The sequence below is a fragment of the Papio anubis genome, chromosome 11, assembly GCF_008728515.1.
Source record: "Papio anubis isolate 15944 chromosome 11, Panubis1.0, whole genome shotgun sequence".
In the NCBI taxonomy this organism is placed as follows: domain Eukaryota; kingdom Metazoa; phylum Chordata; class Mammalia; order Primates; family Cercopithecidae; genus Papio; species Papio anubis.
The window spans coordinates 70,284,287-70,301,647 of NC_044986.1; the positions used below are offsets into that span (position 1 = coordinate 70,284,287).

The 17,361-nt window shown below is 52.4% G+C and overlaps 1 protein-coding gene across 30 annotated transcripts in view; it reads right to left on the reverse strand.

The window, feature by feature from the left end:
- Positions 1–518: 518 nt before the first annotated feature.
- CAMK2G (calcium/calmodulin dependent protein kinase II gamma) overlaps positions 519–17,361 on the reverse strand; it is a 62,195-nt gene continuing 45,352 nt past the window's right edge. For 5 of the 30 annotated variants that reach the window (XM_003903753.3, XM_009214631.3, XM_031652277.1 and 2 more), the window contains 8 exons: positions 13,544–13,612; positions 12,314–12,358; positions 9,975–10,023; positions 7,546–7,659; positions 5,494–5,569; positions 5,033–5,127; positions 3,024–3,268; positions 519–2,528 (listed from right to left, as the gene is read on the reverse strand). In XM_003903753.3, the coding sequence (XP_003903802.1) occupies positions 3,036–3,268; positions 5,033–5,127; positions 5,494–5,569; positions 7,546–7,659; positions 9,975–10,023; positions 12,314–12,358; positions 13,544–13,612 (681 nt within the window). In that variant the 3' untranslated portion in view covers positions 519–2,528; positions 3,024–3,035. Of the gene's footprint in view, positions 2,529–3,023; positions 3,269–5,024; positions 5,128–5,493; positions 5,570–7,545; positions 7,660–9,974; positions 10,024–12,313; positions 12,359–13,543; positions 13,613–16,347; positions 16,381–17,361 lie in introns of all 30 variants that reach the window. The other 25 variants (XM_003903752.3, XM_003903756.3, XM_031652279.1 and 22 more) reach the window with 15 other exon arrangements.

Below are 17,361 nucleotides of genomic sequence, written 5' to 3' on the forward strand. Positions count from 1 at the left end.
GGGGCGAGGCCCTCAACCGGCTCCCAGGGCACTCACCCTCCCTCCCCTCCCCGCCCCGCCTCGCCTCCGCAGCACCGAGCGCTGGTTGGAGGTTATGAGGAAGTTTTTTTTGTTTTTTTTTTTTTTTCTGTTACGGAATCTCACTCTGTCCCCTGGGCTGGAGTGCAGTGGCGCGACCTCGGCTCACTGCAACCTCCCCCTCCCGGGTTCAAGCGATTCTTCTGCCTCAGCCTTCCGAGTAGCTGGGATTACAGGCACCCGCCACTACGCCCAGATAAATTTTTTTGTGTTTTTTAGTGGAGAAGGGGTTTCACCATGTTGGCCAGGCTGGTCTCGAACTTCTGACCTCGTGATTCGCCCGCCTCGACCTCCTAATGCCTGGGATTACAGGCATGAGGAAGTTTTATTCTCAAAAGGCCCCAATGGGAGTAGGAGGAGGTACCTCTCTCCAACCTGGTAACCCAGGCTGCTAAAATCTATGCCTCTGGCCGTAAACCTCCAACAGCAGTAACACAATGGACTGTTTAAAGGTTATTTTATTAAATATCTTCAGTTCAAGGTTTCATTGTAACAAAGCTATGAAGGGTCTACCAACATTCAGAACAAACACTATTTTTAAATTATTTCTATGTTGTCATGCAAAAATTCTGCATCAAATGCCTTCCATTTCTTGTTTAAAAGGTGATTTTTTAATAGTCTATTGTCTATAGATGCTGACATTAGCCCCAGAAGAGGAGTAAGAATGCTAAGAAGTGGGGCTGGAGCAGCCATATGAAGCTATGGGTCTCAATGAATTCTAAGACCATTTGTCTTCAAGCCAGCAAAACGAAACCCTGTGGTGAAGGGATCTGCGTGCTGGCACTGCAGACTGCAGGGCAGGAAAGGGCTAGGGCCCAGGGGCTGGGACATGCATGAGCTGCTCGGAGGAGCCTGGCTAAATCCAAGCACCAGCACCTTTGAGTCTGCTCTCTTTTCAGCTGGCTCCCAAGTAAACCTGTAGCTTTGCCTCTTCTCCTAGCTCTCGTGCCTCCTGAAGGTAGTCCAGGGAACTGGAATCTACCCACCTTTCCCCCCAAAGTGGAGATGTTTGTGCAGATAAATCTGCAGCGTTGTTTTGAGGGAAACCAAGGCCATCACCAATCGCTCCTCCATTATCTTCTTTGCTATCTGCTTAGGGTATAGACCTCTTCCTCCTGGAATGGAACTCCTTGAGCACAGAGAGGGACAATGAAGGTAGAAGCCTTGGCTCTGGACACCTCTTTCGGGTTACATGCGGGGAGGGGTGATGCCCATGCAGATTGTCCAGCAGTAAGTCTATACTTCAGTTGGTCAGTAAAGAGGCCTCTGTAAGGACACCTCTTCTTCTTGCCAGAGCAGTCAGGTCAATCTCAAAGACAGGAAAAGAGATGGACGTGCAGCAAGGAAGAATAAAAAGGGAGGCAGCCTCGAAGAGAGCCTCAATGCATAGAAATGACCACCACCTCTTCTCCCACTGCCTCACTCCTCCCATCCCACAGGGGCACTTGGCAGAGGGCCCAGGCCCAGATGAGGGTCAGCATGGGGACCATTACCGTGAAAAGGCAAGACAAAGATGGTCCAGATTAGCACAGAAACAAAACAGCCAAAGGCGGCACGGGAGCCCTGACCAGGGCCCGGCTCTCTCCTTGCTGAGTTAGAAGAAAACATGAAGCAAAGCAGCAACAACCCCTCCCCCTCCTAGCTGCAGGGATAAGGCCTCAATATCAGGGCCCACATGCATTGTGCATCCTATAGAAATGGATGAGTGAGTGCATGTCAGATTAACGCGAGGTTTCTCATCAGCTTCATGGCGGGCACACTTCTGCAGCACCAATTCTCTTCCCTTCTACACTAAATGAGACAGTACACATCAACGTCCGGGCCCTTAGTCCTGAGGCCACCACTTCTCAGCTGCCTCCACAGCAGGCTGGGAGCTCTGTGTTCTCTCCCAAGTAGGTCTGATGGTCACGATGTTCTCATCAGCCCCATTCTAGGCGCCTATGCAAGTTCCAAAGAAGTCCGTTCCTAGACCTGGGGTAAGCAGGCCACCTCAGGAGCTCCAATCACATCATGGCCCCCAAAGCTCTGTCAGAGTTCTTGCCTGGTCCCCCTGAGTCCATGGGGACCAGAGAGGCCAAGCTCACCTCTTCAAGGCCAGTGGGTCAGCCCGCTGCTCATGCCAGGATAGACCTCATACACACTCCTGCCTTCTTGCCAACCCAAGGGCTGTCGGTGGTTTTAAAACGCATCATGGTACGGATTCCTTTTTTTTTTTTTAAACAATCTTTTTTTCTTTTTTTTTTTCTTAAATGTAAAAAACACCTCGGTACAGCAGAGACAGACACGAAGGGCGGGCGGGAGGGCTGCATGCAGGGGCGTGCATTGGCTGCTGCCGCTTTTGTAATTGAATTGTTTTAAACCTCAAACAAACAGGACTGCCGCTGTCACTCAGGCCCTCCAGAGCCACTGGCTGCGAAGGTTCGACCTCTGGCTGGAATCTCCTAATGCCCCTGTCAAACAGGACAGAATGTGGTAACAGAACAGAGGACAATGAGCACACAGATGAGTTCCAGCGACTTTAGCACGCTAAACACGTGGCCAAGTAGGCCTGAGAAGGTGGGGAAAGTGGGTGAAGCTAATGCTTAAATACAAAACTGCCTCCCATTTGCTGAGCACTTACTAAGTGCTTTACTTATAGTATCTTACTTAATCCTCACAATGATTAAATGAGGTAGGTACCACTCTCTGCCTCTCTTTGACAGCTAAGGAGACTGAGTTTAGGGAGGGGAAGTAACCTGAGGTCACCCAATTTGGAGTCACGGAGCCAGACCCCAGTCTGTCTGATTTCCGAGCACAACTTATTACAAGCATTCTACCAGCCTTTGCCAATCCTCTGGGATGGCCCACACCTCCTCTCCCAGGGCCACCTCCCAGCCTTCTCTTCTTCCTCTGACCCCACCTGTCCCAGGCCCTCCCAGCCCCTCTCCCCCCTCAACCAGGTGCACCTGTGGCTGAGCTCACTGCAGCGGTGCGGCAGGGGCCCCTGAGCAGTGATAGTGGACATTGAGCCACTTGCCATCCCGACGGTGCCAGACCCGGGTCTCTTCTGACTGGCTGGTGCGAGGCCGACCCTGCCCGTCGATGTACTGGGTGAGGCGGATGTAGGCGATGCACGCTGCGTCCTCCCCAATCACGTGGACGTGTGGGTTTAGGATGGTGGTATGGATAGGCTTGCTGTTCTTGGACAGGACTACAGGGCAGGGTGGGGTAGGTAAGAGGACATCAGGCCTGGGCACCTGCATTTTCCTCCCAGCCTGCACTTCCAAGTCTTACCAACTCCCGAGCAACCATTCCCAGAATCTCCAAGTCCCCCCCGCAAACGCCCTCCAGAGGCCAGGATACCACATTACATTAGTCTTCTTTATCCAAAAGGAACAGAAAGATGGGCAACAATGATAGTAGCTGCTGCTCTTTTAATCAGGCATTGTGCTGGGGTTTTACATGCCTGAGCTGTATTTCTTGCTGGATAATATTTTCTTCATTATAAGATGAGGAAATAGGTTCAAGGAATAATTTGCTCAAATCACACACCTGAACTCAGGACCATGTGACTCTAACTGAAGCCTACAGATTTTCTGTTTTGTTAGGCTGAGTTTAGATTTCAAAAGGCTTGGCTCGCCCCTAGCTAGGGCTGCAGAACAAAATCATGAACTTAAACCATTCAAAATTGATTTGTAATTTTTTTTTTTTAAGGCACCAAAGCTGAAAGAGAATCACCAAAGCACCAAGCTCAGGATATTCCCAGGATTCCCTGGGGAAAAGGCAAAAGAAGTTGGATTGCCATTATCAGCATATGCTGTGAAAACTGTGTTGCTTTTATTGAGATTCACATTTTAGTTCAATTCAAATGTTAGACAGGGGCTACATGTCACCTTCCTAGAATTAATATAAACTCTGGAATTGCTTCTGGCTAATAGAATTACTTAGATAACTGAGAGTTTATATATGCAGCTGAGATGTGATAAGGGTGGGAGTCAGCAGAGAAGTTAGTGACTAACTATAACTCAGGGCAGGATAGGGAAGGCCCAGCATAAAGTGGGAAGAGATAAAAATAAGGAAGGGGAGGGTCTCATAGAGTAGACAGAAAGATGGGAGGGGGTGATGATTCAGCTTCTTATCCCCTTATCTTCCACGAACTGGCCAGAATGTACACCCCACCCCCCATACAGGACGCTTGCCTTCCTCCATAGTCAGGAAGATTCTAGCCACAACTTCCGATCTCACAAATCACCAAGAGTACCCTGGTTTGCACATTCTTATCCTGGTTTTAATTTCCTCTATTTTGAAACCTGCAGACACAGAGCTTAGTTCTTACGTGCTGAGATCATCTCAACCTAATCTCAAAGGGTTTCCTTCCAATCCATCTTGGAAAGAGGTGAGGCTTAAAGCAATGAGTGAACTTTTTTTTTGAGATGGAGTCTCGCTGTGTTGCCCAGGCTGGAGTGCAGTGGCGCAATCTTGGCTCACTACAAGCTCCGCCTCCCAGGTTCACACCATTCTCCTGCCTCAGCCTCCCAAGTAGCTGGAACTATAGGCGCCACCACCACGCCTGGCTAATTTTTTGTATTTTTAGTAGAGATGGGGTTTCACCGTGTTAGCCAGGATGGTCTCGATCTCCTGACCTCGTGATCCGCCAGCCTCAGCCTCCCAAAAGTGCTTTGATTACAGGCGTGAGCCACCGTGCTCAGCAAGAAATAAGTGAACTTGATTGTGGTGACTGGGACTGCCACAAGGCAGTTGTGGAATGAATGGGCACTTGGGGCTCAGAGCAGGGCCTTCAAAGGTGCCTGTTTACAACCATCGGGGCACAAAGGGGCAAGCATACAGAGTAGGAGTGCAGCATGAAGGTCAAATAAGGGAAAAGTGGGCAACTGGGATGAGGAGGTGAGCAGGAGACAGAGGCAAAGGGGTGAAGGGGCAGGCAGGAGTATATCAGCAGCACGAACCCACTCACGATTCTCAAAGTAAAACTTATGGAAATCCATCCCCTCCACGAGGTTACCAAGGGCCTCAGGCTCAAAGGAAGTGAGGCCTGGATCACAAATCTTCCTGCAGGGAGAAAAAACAAAAAAGCAGCCTATCAGGCTTCTGTGGAGCGATTTGTCTTCCTTCCTTATCAGCAGTGTCTACCCAGTAGCAGCAGGCTAGCTGTGGCCATCCCAGACAAGACAGCGAAGATCTTCCAGGCCTGCCTGCTGAGCCACTCAGCCCTGTGCTTTCGGCCCACCACCAGGACACCGTGGGTGAGCTCAGGGAATCTGCCTGAAAGGGCTCCCAGCTTAGGAGAAGGCTTAACTCAGATACTTTGCCCAAGGTCCAAATTCCCTTTCCCCAGGGTCCTAATTGTTGTCTGGAAGCAGGGAAGGCCTTGGGAGATGACTTAGGTCACAAAAAAAAAAATGGGTCTCTACTTACGTGTAGGCCTCAAAGTCCCCATTGTTGATGGCTTCAATCAGCTGTTCTGTAATCTTAATGATCTCCTGTTTTCTCACTGTGGAGGAGAAAAATCCATCAATTTACCTACTGGGGTACCTCCTAAGTGACAGAGAGCCTTCCCCAGTCCTCAGGAGTCCCCTGTGATCACTTATGACAAAGACATCCCTCTTCTCTGTCTCTAGGGCCGTTGGCAGAGGAGCGAACCCACCTTCCCTTCTATCTCCCTCTCTGCAGTCTGCAGACACAATGACCACTTCCTCCTGAAGCCCAGCCATTAGTTATGGTTCTTTGGCCTTGGCCTCCCGCTCTATCAACAACCAGGTTGCAGAAAACACACTTGCCTTTAACAGGTGAGGAGCCTGGTACATCGTGAATGCTGTGAGCCCCTCCCCTGTATGAGCAGCCTCTCTCACAAGCATCTCTCAATAAGGCTGCTTCCACCCCCAATTTACTTCTCTCACCTGAAGGGGCTCAGTCAGGTCTCAATCACCACCCCCACTCTTAGCCCTCATTCAGTGGCCAGGATCCAGCCCTGGGCGACAGGCAGCCTGACAGCAGAATGCAGCTAGGGCTGGGGTGCCAAAAGACCATCAGAGCCCTAGGATGGATGCTTTCCACTGCTCATCAACTCCACAGGGCTTTTCTGGGAGAAATGATCCCAGAATTGTAAAAACCTGTGACAGCCTGTACCAGAGAGGCTGCTCCGTTTACCTCTCAAGGCTTGGGAAAGCTGTACATTTCACACCAGCTCTCATGCCAGGAGGTGTTCCTCAGGAAAACCAGACAGGGCTCAGACTGACAGGCAGGCAGAGGTGGTGCCCTCCAGAGCCTTCCTCCCCAACCCATCCCAAGCCAAGGGACAGCTGGTGATGTCCTGCTGCCCTGGGCTTCTCTTATAGGGAATGCCACTATCAGCAGGGGCTGCCGCCAAGGTAAGGGAGAGCGTGGGTTGAGCTTGGGCTCATCTTAACCCGAGCCCTGGGTTGGCCCAGGCCACAACCCTTTCCTCACAGGAGCGAAAGGCTGCAAGACAACTGCAAGCATTAGAACAGCACCACCATGGCCTGGCCAGGCCAGCACAGCCAAGCAGCACAGCTGGGACAGGGCAGCGCAGCCAAAGGCACATCCAGGAGGGAGCCCCACAGTCATCAGCCCTGCTAGGCTGCAGCTCCAGGTAAGCAAGCAGCAGGTTAAGGGAAGCAAGGAGTTAGATGGGCTTCCTAAAGCAACAGGCAGGTGTGCACCCACAACACACACACCCTCTCCAACCCACCAGACCCATCTGGATGACCTGACTGGGGCCCCACGAGTGAAGAGGGTTGTGCTTAGAAACTCTGCAAGGATAGATGGTGGGAGGAAAGGCAGCAGACACAGGCATCCTCCAGCACAGATGTAACTAGAAATATGAGGATGAGCCCCTGATAACCCAGTGAGGCACTGTATCAAGACTTCCTACTGCCTCGTCTTTTTTCCAATAAGGCTCTGAGGTGCAGGCCGTTTCATTTCCACGTTACAGATAAGGAACCTGCAGCTCTGAGAGGTTAAACTTCACACTCTTGAAGGCAGTGTATCTGGGATTTAAACTCAGATCTGTCTTGCCTCTGACCCCATGCTCTTAATATGTTATGCTGAGACTCAGGAAGCACTACATCCCCAACACAGTTCCTTGCTGTCACGATTTCCCCATCACCCCACTCCCACCCTCACAGACCTGACTTCCGACTCTGCCCTTCTTCCTGGCTCGGCGCTGAGGCAAGGCCCACTGCACATCTTGGGGACTTTCTACTCCCCCCACCCCAGGCCATGTTCTTCCACCCACTCTTCTCATATTTCTTTGGGCCCCAGACTCAGGGGCCCCTGCCTGGTCTCAACAGCACCTCCAATTGACCCCCCACCCCTAGCAGAGGCCATGCTCCCGGAGCTTACTACCATGGGCAGCTGGGCCGGGCTGACAGCTGTGGTGGGGGTCCCTGAGGGGCTTCAGGACGAGCCAGGGAGACGGAAGCCAGAATGTGCCTCCCTCACACTTACTGGCTGAGGAGCAGAGAGAAGGCTGGGGCTGCATGCCTGCAGAGGGGGCTGTTCTGTCCCGGGAGCTCCGTCCTTCAGGCACCGAGCTGCCATTCCCAGTGCGGAGCGGGGCAGCTAACCAGCCAGGGCAGGGCAGGGCAGGGCAAGGCAGAGCAGCCAAAACAAACAGAACAAGGCAGGTGAGCGAGCAAGCCGGACAGGACCCGAGCCCATGGCGCTGCAGAGCCGGGGCAAGGGGACGCCTCGCCTCAGGCTGCTGTGGACACTGGACCACATCCCACGCCGCCGCCTCTGCCAGAGAGGCCTCCCAGCTGAGGGCACCAGGCAGGTGCCCAGACCTGGGCCGTGGCTTCCAGACGAGCCTTACAACAGCCTGTCCAAGGACCCCTGCTCCCGGGGAAGATGTTCCAAGGGGCCAGGCCACAGGGTCCAGAGCCCAGCAGTGATGGCGCCTCCTATGTTGCCAGCAGTGCTGGAATCGAACTGATCTGACCTCACTCACAGGGGCCTGGAGCTACTATGATTCACTTCCTCATAGCTTTCTGCTATTTTTTTGGTTCCAAAACGTTTGATGCCCCCTTGCCGCCCAGGGCATGCTCTCCCAGCTCTGTCCTACAGTGTTCCTCTGTCTTTTCTGATGGCCTGGCCCAAAGCCACTTATGGAATTCAGGCAAAGGGAGCAATTCCAGGAGGCCCAACTAAAGAGCAGGACAGAGATTCCCAGGGGTCCGGCCTGCCATGCCCTCCCACCCCCCTGGCACTCTAGCCAGGCCCAAGCTTAGGCTAGTGGTCCTTACAGGCCCACCAGGACACGACCAAATGTGGCCTCACAGTTGTCAGATTGGTTCCAACTCCATCATTCAGGCCAAGATCTTAGGACTAGAGTGACCAACTCATCCCAGTGTTCCCAGGACTATCTGGGTTTTATATTTATTTATATATGTTCTTTTTTTTTTTCTTTTGAGACAGAGTCTTGCTCAGTCCCCCAGGCTGGAGTGCAGTGGCGCGATCTCAGCTCACGGCAAGCTCCGCCTCCCGGGTTCATGCCATTCTCCTGCCTCAGCCTCCCAAGCAGCTGGGACTACAGAAGCCTGCCATACACAGTAATTTTTGCATTTTAGTAGAGGCGAGGGTTTCACCCGTGTTAGCCAGGATGGTGCCGATCTCTGACCTCATGATCGCCCGCCTTGGCCTCCCAAAGTGCTGGGATTACAGGCGTGAGCCACGGCCTTGACCTTTTTTTTTTTTTTCTTTTTGAGACAGAGTCTCATTCAGTTACACCCAGACTGGAGTGCAGTGGTGCGATCTTGGTTCACTGCAACCTCCACCTCCCGGGTTCAAGCATTTTCATGGCTCAGCCTCCCGAGTAGCTGGGATTATAGGACCCTGCCACCATGACCGGCCTTTTTTTTTTTTTTTTTGAGAAGTTTTGCTCTTGTTGCCTAGGCTGGAATGCAATGGGGCGATCTTAGCTCACTGCACCCTCCACCTCCCAGGTTCAAGCGAATTCTCCCACCTCAGCCTCCCAAGTACCTGGGATTACAGGTACCTGCTACCACACCTGGCTAATTTTTTATATTTTTAGTAGAGATGGGGTTTCACCATGTTGGCCAGGCTGGTCGTGAACTCCTGACCTTCAGGTGATCCACCCATCTTGGTCTCCCAAAGTGTTGGGATTACAGGCGGGAGCCACTAGGCCCGGCCTTTTTTTGTAGTTTTAGTAGAGATGGGGTTTCAGCATGTTGGCCAGGCTGGTTTCGAACTCCTGACCTCAAGTGATCTGCTTGCCTCGGCCTCCCAAAGTGCTGGGATTACAGGTATCAGTCACCTTGCCTGGCCTATTTATTTGTTCCTAAAATTTCTTTTTTCTTTTCTTTTTTTTTCTTTTAATAGAGACAAAGTCTTGCTATGTTGCCCAGGCTGGCCTCAAACTCCTGGCCTCAAGCAATCCTCCTGCCCTGGCCCTCCCAAAGTTCTGGGATTACAGGTGTGAGCCAGCACTCCTGGCCCATCACAGTCTTAAAACCAAAAGTTCTGTGTCCGGGGAAAACCAGGATGATTGGTCACTCTATTTATGACTCATGACACTTGTGGGCTACTTTGGCAGGGACTTAGGGTACCCCTGTTCTGGGATGGCACATCATTATCAGCGACAGGAACAGTTCTCTGAGCCCTGGCCCCTGGAGAATCTCTAGCTTAGCTATTTTAGACTTGGGGTCAAAGAAGAGAAGCCTCTTGCCCAGCTCAGCAACACCACACAGGGGCCTCGTATCTTGGCTTGTGGAAAGTAGCTTTTATACCAAGCCCTCTCCTAGGGGCATAGGAGCCAGCATTCCCAGTTCTGGGAGCAGAAAAGGCGGGTGCCCCATTGGAGCCCAGGTACCTGGGTCACTGCTGGAGTCCTTCCCCCTCCAAGGGCCAGCACCTACCTTTGAGGTCCTCATCTTCTGTGGTGGTGTTGCAGCTCTCTGTGGAGCCCTGTAGGCCAAAAAGAATATGTTTCTATATGCTCCATCCCTTGGAAGCCAGAGGAGCAAAGCAGAACGAAAGCAGAGTTTGTGCTCCTACAAGAGGTGCAAGGAGACCGTGGAAGGTTCTGCTTCCACCCTGGCTGTCTGACTCTTCCCAAATCTCCTCCCTAGTCTTCCCCCACTTGGTAAATGCCCCTAATTAGACCAGTTATTCAGGCTAAAACCTGGTGTCATCCTCAATCCTTCTCTTTTTCCCTTATATTCGGATTGCCCAATCTAAAAATAAAATCTTTTGGTTCTGCCTCCAAAGTAAATCCCATGTCTTACCTCTTCACTTCCAATACACAGCTACAACCTGACTCCAGGCCACCAGCATCTCACACCTGAACCGCGATAACAGCTTCATGGTCTCCTTAACTTCCCCTAGAGTTTTTTTTTTTTTTTTTTTTGGAAACAGAGTTTTGCTCTTGTTGCCCAGGCCAGAGTGCAGTGGCATGATCTTGGCTCACTGCAACCTCCACCTCCTGGGTTCAAGTGATTCTCCTGTCTCAGCCTCCCGAGTAGCTGGGATTACAGGCGCCTGCCACCACGCCTGGCTAATTTTTGTATTTTTATTAGAGACAGAGTTTCTTCATCTTGGCCAGGCTGGTCTTGAGCTCCTGACCTCCGCTGATCCACCTGCCTCGGCCTTCCAAAGTGTAGGGATTACAGGTGTGACCCACCGTGCCTGGCCCTCCCTAGAGTTCTTGATCATGATGTGGCCAGAGTGATGTGTTAAAGTGTCAGATAGATTCTATTACTCCCAACAGCTTCTCCTTGCTGCTGGAAGAAAATGCAAACTCCTACAAGGGCCTCTGTAGCAGGCCCTGCTGCTTCTCCAACCTCATCACTCTCCTAGGTTCTCCCCGTGTCACTTCCCTCTTCCCTCTGCTTGATTACACATGCCACACCTGAGCTTCAGTTCCTTCTGCCTAGGGCACTCAGCCTCAGAGTTGGCCTGGTTGCCTCCTTCCCACCCACCATTCAGTTTTTCGCTCAGATATCACCTCCTGAAAGAGGCCTCCTCCTGACTACTTAATTCAAGGCCCTGTTCTCTCTCTCTCTCTACTTTGGTGGGGTTTTTCTGTTTTCATTTTTTAGATGGAGTCTTGCTCTGTTGCCCAGGCTGAAGTGCAGTGGCACGATTTCAGCTCACTGCAACCTCTGCCTCCGAGGTTCAAGCGATTCTCCTGCCTCAGCCTCCCAGGCAGCTGGGATTACAGGGATGTACCACCATCCCCAACTAATTTTTGTATCTTTAGTAGAGATGGGGTTTTCCCATGTTGGCCAGGCTGGTTTTGAACTCCTGACCTCAAGTGATGCGCCCGCCTTGGCCTCTCAAAGTGCTAGGATTACAGGTGTGAGCCACTGCACCTGGCCTTCTCTCTACTTTGTGCCATTTTCTTCAGACTACCTATTGACATTAGATTTTATCTTATTTATTTCTTTGAGAGACTAAGTCTCACTCCGTAGCCCAGGCTGGAGTGCAGTGGCATGATCTCAGCTCACTGCAACCTCTGCCTCCCAGGCTCAAGCGATTATCGTGCCTCAGCCTCCCAAGTAGCTGGGACTACAGGCACGCACCACCACACTGCTACTTTTTTGTATTTTAGTAGAGACGGGGTTTCACCATGTTGCCCAGGGTGGTCTCAAACTCCTAAGCTCAGGCGATCTGCCCACACCTTGGCCTCCCAAAGTGTGAGAATTACAGGTGTGAGCCACAGTGCCCGGCCTATTTTATCTGTTTGCTTATTGGTTTTTTATCTGCCTCCCATCCCACCCACCGTTTGAACAGGTAATTTGTCTTGTCACCTCTCTAAACCAGAGCCATGGATGGTATCCAGGCTTAACAGATTGGTTCAGGAATGCTGGTGAAAACACCAAGGGCACAAAGGGGCCAGGCCACGGAGAATGCTCCAGGGTCCAGAGATGCTCTTGCCTGTTTTTCAGTGAACGTTTACTCTCATTTAAACTTCCAACATATGGAGGAAGATTCTATTATTATCATCCCCAATTTGCAGATAAAGGATACTAAGGTGCAGGGCCAGGATTCAGACCAGGTCTGTCTGACTGCAAAGCCTGGGCTCCGTAAGGTAGAAAGCCCTTCCTCAGAATGGAGCAACTATGAGCACAGGCTACCTTCAGCTGAGCCTCTGCAAACGCCTTGGCTTCAGGGTGCAGCCTGTAGACCCCTGGGACCCAGCCCACCTGTCTCCTGCTGACCTGGAAAGCAGGAGACAGGCTCAGGAGCCACTCACCTTGATCCCATCTGTAGCGTTGTGTACCACAGTGGTTTGTGGTTCCTGTGAGAGAAGATGAAAATTACCCTTCCAACTTGGGAACAGACTATGGCTCTTCCCTGAGGAGCCCCACCTGCACCCCAGGACTCCCACAGACCCTGTGATGACCACTGAGGCCTGCCCACCAGCCATCTCCAGAAGACAAAATGTCCGGCTCAACTGGGGTCCCAGGCAGCTGGGATAGCCCTGGATTTTGGCAGTAGCACTGGCTGGTAAGAAAGAGAGGCCTGGCAGGTGCAGGTGCCCAGGAGGCTGAGACAGCAAGGGCCTCTGTCCCTGATTCCTGTCAGTTCTGAGGGCTTTTTCCACATGGGGTTCCCACAGGGCAGGTACACTGGAGGAGCTGTGGGACTTAGGGCACAGGCCGGGCCCTGCCACAGTGTTCATCACAGGGTGTACACTGGGGAGAAGAATGAGGTCTCCCAGAAAGAGCCAGGACAGGAATCCCCCTCGGCAAGCTGAGCCCAGAGAGCCACCCGCTGCGCCCGCCTTCTGCCTTCCCTAGTTCCTGGCCCCACACCCGCCACGTCAGGTGGCACGAGGGTCCGCAGGAAGGAGGGGAGTAGCAGGCACCATCACTCCTCCCTCTTTCCCAGTCACCCCCTGCTGACTCTCTATTTAGCCACCACTAGCAGAGGGAGCTCCAAGAGCACACAGAACCCCTGGAGGAGCCCAGAGAGAACTCAGCTAGCACGAGGCGCTCCAGGAGCCTGGAGACCTCAGCACCATCCAGAGGTGGGGACCCCAGCCCTCGTTCCTGTTTCTGGCTTTGCAAAAGAGAGACTGAGGCAGGTTTTACAAGGAGGCCTCCAAGAACTGATGTTCAGGTCCCAAGAAAGCTCCTACCCTCTCCTTTCCTAAGCAACTCACCTTCCCAGCCCCCACAGGAGACCCACTGGGGGTCCTGGGCTGGGCCTAGGAGGTTCAGCTGAGAGCCCTGATCACTCTTCCCCCCACCAGCGAAAGGAGCAGGAGCAGGAGCAGCAGTTCTGCCATGCGGGACGGAGTGCGGCCAGGCGGGACAATGAAGGGGAAGGGGCATACAGGGTGGCACACAAAGCAGTCTGCTCTATGGGGACCAAGAAAGGAACAGGCCCAGGAGGTCAGGGAGGGGGCACAAGAGGAGGAAGAGGGAAGGGGCAGGAGGCAGCCAGGGGCAGAGGCAGAGAAGCTGTAGTCAGGAGGTACCATGGCCGTCTGCAAGGGCGCGGGCTCTTGGGCTGGGCTTACGAGACTGTTTTTGTTGTTGCTCTGTGGCTGAGACAAGAAAACAGATGGTTTAGTTCCTCCAGAGTCCCCAAGGCCACTCAGGTTCAACTCCCAGACCTCCCTTGCCCCCTGGCCTGGCCTGGAGGAGGTAGGCCTGAGGTGGCCTCCATACGCTGTGCAGATGGAAGCGATGGCTGGAGAGATGATCGGAGGAAGTATTTGTGGGACCCAGAGACGTAGCTCTTGGGGCACCCTTAAGGCGGGACAAGCCCAAAGCCTTGTTTTAAAGTATCTCTCCAGAAATCTCTGCTTATGCCAGGTGCCATGTCATTGCACAATCCACACCTGACCCAAAGAAGTTCAAGATCTTCTTCCCACCATACAGGGAAAGGGGGGGTAATTTACAAGAAAGCAAAACAAAATTCAGAAACTCTGGTCCCCTATCTGTGGGCAGTCTCCTGCTGCCCTTTCAACCCAGCACCTTTATTTCCTTCTTACAACACCAGCTCGAAGCCTGAAACAAAGAGAAAGGAGAAAAGAAAGTATGCCTGGCCTAAGAGATGGTGTCCAGAGGATGGGGGTGGAAGTCCATTTCAGACCAAAACGCATTCACTGACCTCAGGGAGCAGAGTCAGGGCTGTGCTGTTCACCTTTTTGCCTGACAAATCTTAGGCCTGATCGGCTAGAAGTAAGGGCAGTATTCCGGGGAGGGGCAGGTGAAACCCAGAGGGGCTGTGGCTGTAGTCCCAGAATCTGGCCTCCAGGACAGAGTAGGCCACACACAGGCCAACATTCCCAACAGCACCATGACCACCAGGGATACTCCTTGCCTTTCAAAACTACATGGTGGTGGCCGGGCGCGCTGGCTTACACCTGTAATCCCAGCACTTTGGAAGGCCAAGGCGGATGGATCACCTGAGGTCAGGAGTTCAAGACCAGCCTGGCCAACATGATGAAACCCCATCTCTACTAAAAATACAAAAATTAGCCAGGCGTGGTGGTGCATGCCTGTAATCCCAGCTACTCGGGAGGCTGAGGCAGGAGAATTGCTTGAACCCAGGAGGCGGAGGCTGCAGTGAGCCAAATTGCACCACTGCACTCCAGCCTGGGCGACAGAGCAAGACTCCATCTTAAAAAAACAAAAACAAACAAACAAAAACATTACACAGAGCGGCACAACAAGGGAGGGGCAAGGGGAAGATGGAAGGAAGGAAGGAGGCTGATCTCCAGGGCAGGGAGCCATATCCATGTGATATTCTCTGCCTCTGATAAGTTCCCTAACCAGCATACTCAATCTCACTGAGTTCCAGTGGGGTTGGGGGCCACTGAGAAGCAGCCTGATGCCTGCAAATTCTTCAATAGGAGGTGGGACAAATGTGTGGCTACCATCCCTGCACAGGGCACAGATGATACACTGACAGCTAGAATGTGTGTCTTCTCTTCTAGGACATACACAGAAAGCATCCTACTTCTTGCCTGGAGGCCTCTTGGACCAGACCTGAAGCCGTCCACTGCCAGCTTGCTATCAATGGCTCAGACATCCCCAAACCCAGGGCTAGGCATGGAACCTCAAGCCAGGCACCAAGTGACTCCCTGAACAAGACTCCACAGACTGCGGCAGGCTAGAGAAGAGGGGTCCCAGGAGTAGTGAGACGGTGCTCTAAACTCATAGGAGCTCTGCTGTCTCCATTCCCACCAAGAAGAAGCAAAGCCCACCTAGCTCAGTGAATGATGCTGACCTGTTTGGGGTTGGTTAGAGAGGGCTGCCCTACCTGTAAATCCCAGCTGAGGCCAAGACCCTCACAGGGGGCAAAGACTCCAGAGTGCCCATAAAACCTGCAGAGGGCTGGGATGTCACCCAAGTGGCCCCACCTCTGGTTTTTTTTTTTTTTTTTTGAGACGGGGTCTTGCTGTCGCCCAGGCTGGAGTGCAGTGACACAATCTCGGCTCACTGGAAGCTCTGCCTCCTGGGTTCACACCATTCTCCTGCCTCAGCCTCCCAAGTAGCTGGGACTACAGGCACCTGCCACCATGCCCAGCTAATTTTTTGTACTTTTAGTAGAGACGAGGTTTCACCATGTTAGCCAGGATGGTCTCGATCTCCTGACCTCGTGATCCGCCTGCCTCGGCCTCCCAAAGTGCTGGGATTACAGGCGTGAGCCACCACGCCCGGCCCCCACCTCTGGTTTTAATGGATGGTTTCATAGTGACTCAGGCTGCTGCGTTGCCCTTGGTGCCCAGTGTACTGTGAGAAAGATGAGTTAGCTGTTCCCCTGAGGGCTGGGTGGGCAGGATGAACCACTGGGCACAGCTGGAGAATGGGATTTGCATGGGGGCAGAGCCAGGAGAGCGAGACTCACAAGTGGGAGCCTGCAACCAGCTCCTCTGCCCACCACACAGTTGCCCTCCAGCTGCCAGTCTGTAGGAAGCAGCTGCTCATGCCTGGGAAGCAGGGCCTCTCCTTCTGGGTGACAGCGAGTGAGGGTCTCTCCCTTGCTTGCCCCAGGTCCCTACCAGCTTCACATCCTACCCTGGGCTGCTGGGGGCTGTCCAAACTCCACAGCAGGGGGTGCCACACCACCCCTTCCAATGCCCACTTTTTAGGCCACTGGGTGACCTTGGGCAATGGCCCCCGCCTGGCAGGACAGGCCACACCTGCCCACACAGCACAGACATGCAGTGAGGATGAGTGAGGCACACGCACGTGGCAGAACGGGTTTGCGTGGCTGGCAGGAGGGCACAGGCAGCATGGAGTGGGCGATGGGTGGGCAGGCAAGGCTCACCATTAGGTGCACGCTGGAACTCGACTTCCTTTTCTGGACACACCACAGCAAGAGGGAAAGAGAAGGGGAAAGAGGAGGTAAGAAGAGAAGCACAGAGACGCTGCAGGTTAGCGCACCAGCATGGGCTCTGCATCGGGGAGAAAAGAGCGGAGGGAGACCCGGAGTCCAGCACCAGAGGGTTAAACAGCACATGGACTGACAGGCACTCATACCCTCCAGACCCTGGGAGGGAAGAACTCTTTTGCAGTCAGGTTCATAGACACAGATTTAGTCTTCTGAGATGTCTCAGCCTTGCTCAGAAAAAGCCTCTTAAGGAGATTAAGTCACAAGTCTGTGAGAGGAAGTATCATTTCGCTACAAATTTACAGGTCTGGGTTCATAGGGTTAGCTCACCCTGTAATGTTATTTATTTTCTCTCATTACTAGAACTGTCTGAAATTCAAGTGAGCAGCCACCAGGGAAAAAGCAAAAGCTACTATAGGCTGTCCTCAGCTTTAATAAAATTTGACTTCTCACTTCGCTGCACCCCTACTATGCTTTTTAGATAAAGATGCTGAGCTTTGAAAATCACCTAGCAGTTAAATGTTGGCCTTCCTTTGTCGGTATAGCCACGCTTGTTTACAGTATTTGAATTTTTTATAGCATTTTGCAATTCGTGGGAAATGGAAACGAAGGAGTGCCAGTGATTAAAACTACAGTGATCATAAAAATGCAGGGATGTAAGCCACAAGGAATGTTGAAAGCAGTGATTCCTCAGCCTCTACTAAATGCTCACGAACTTTACGTTCACATGTGAAACAGACGCATCAAGATGAAGACCACGCGGAATGCTAAAAATATATCCCAGAAGACTGCGTCTAAAAGGTGAAGGGTCATTATGAATGTCGTCATTAGCTCACTGGGGGTAAGGTCCCCCCAGAATATGTCTGTCTGTCATTCAACTTTTGCACATACATTTAACAATGTCCAGCAAACACTGAGGGCTGTTTCAGGTACAGTAAACACAGCTGATAA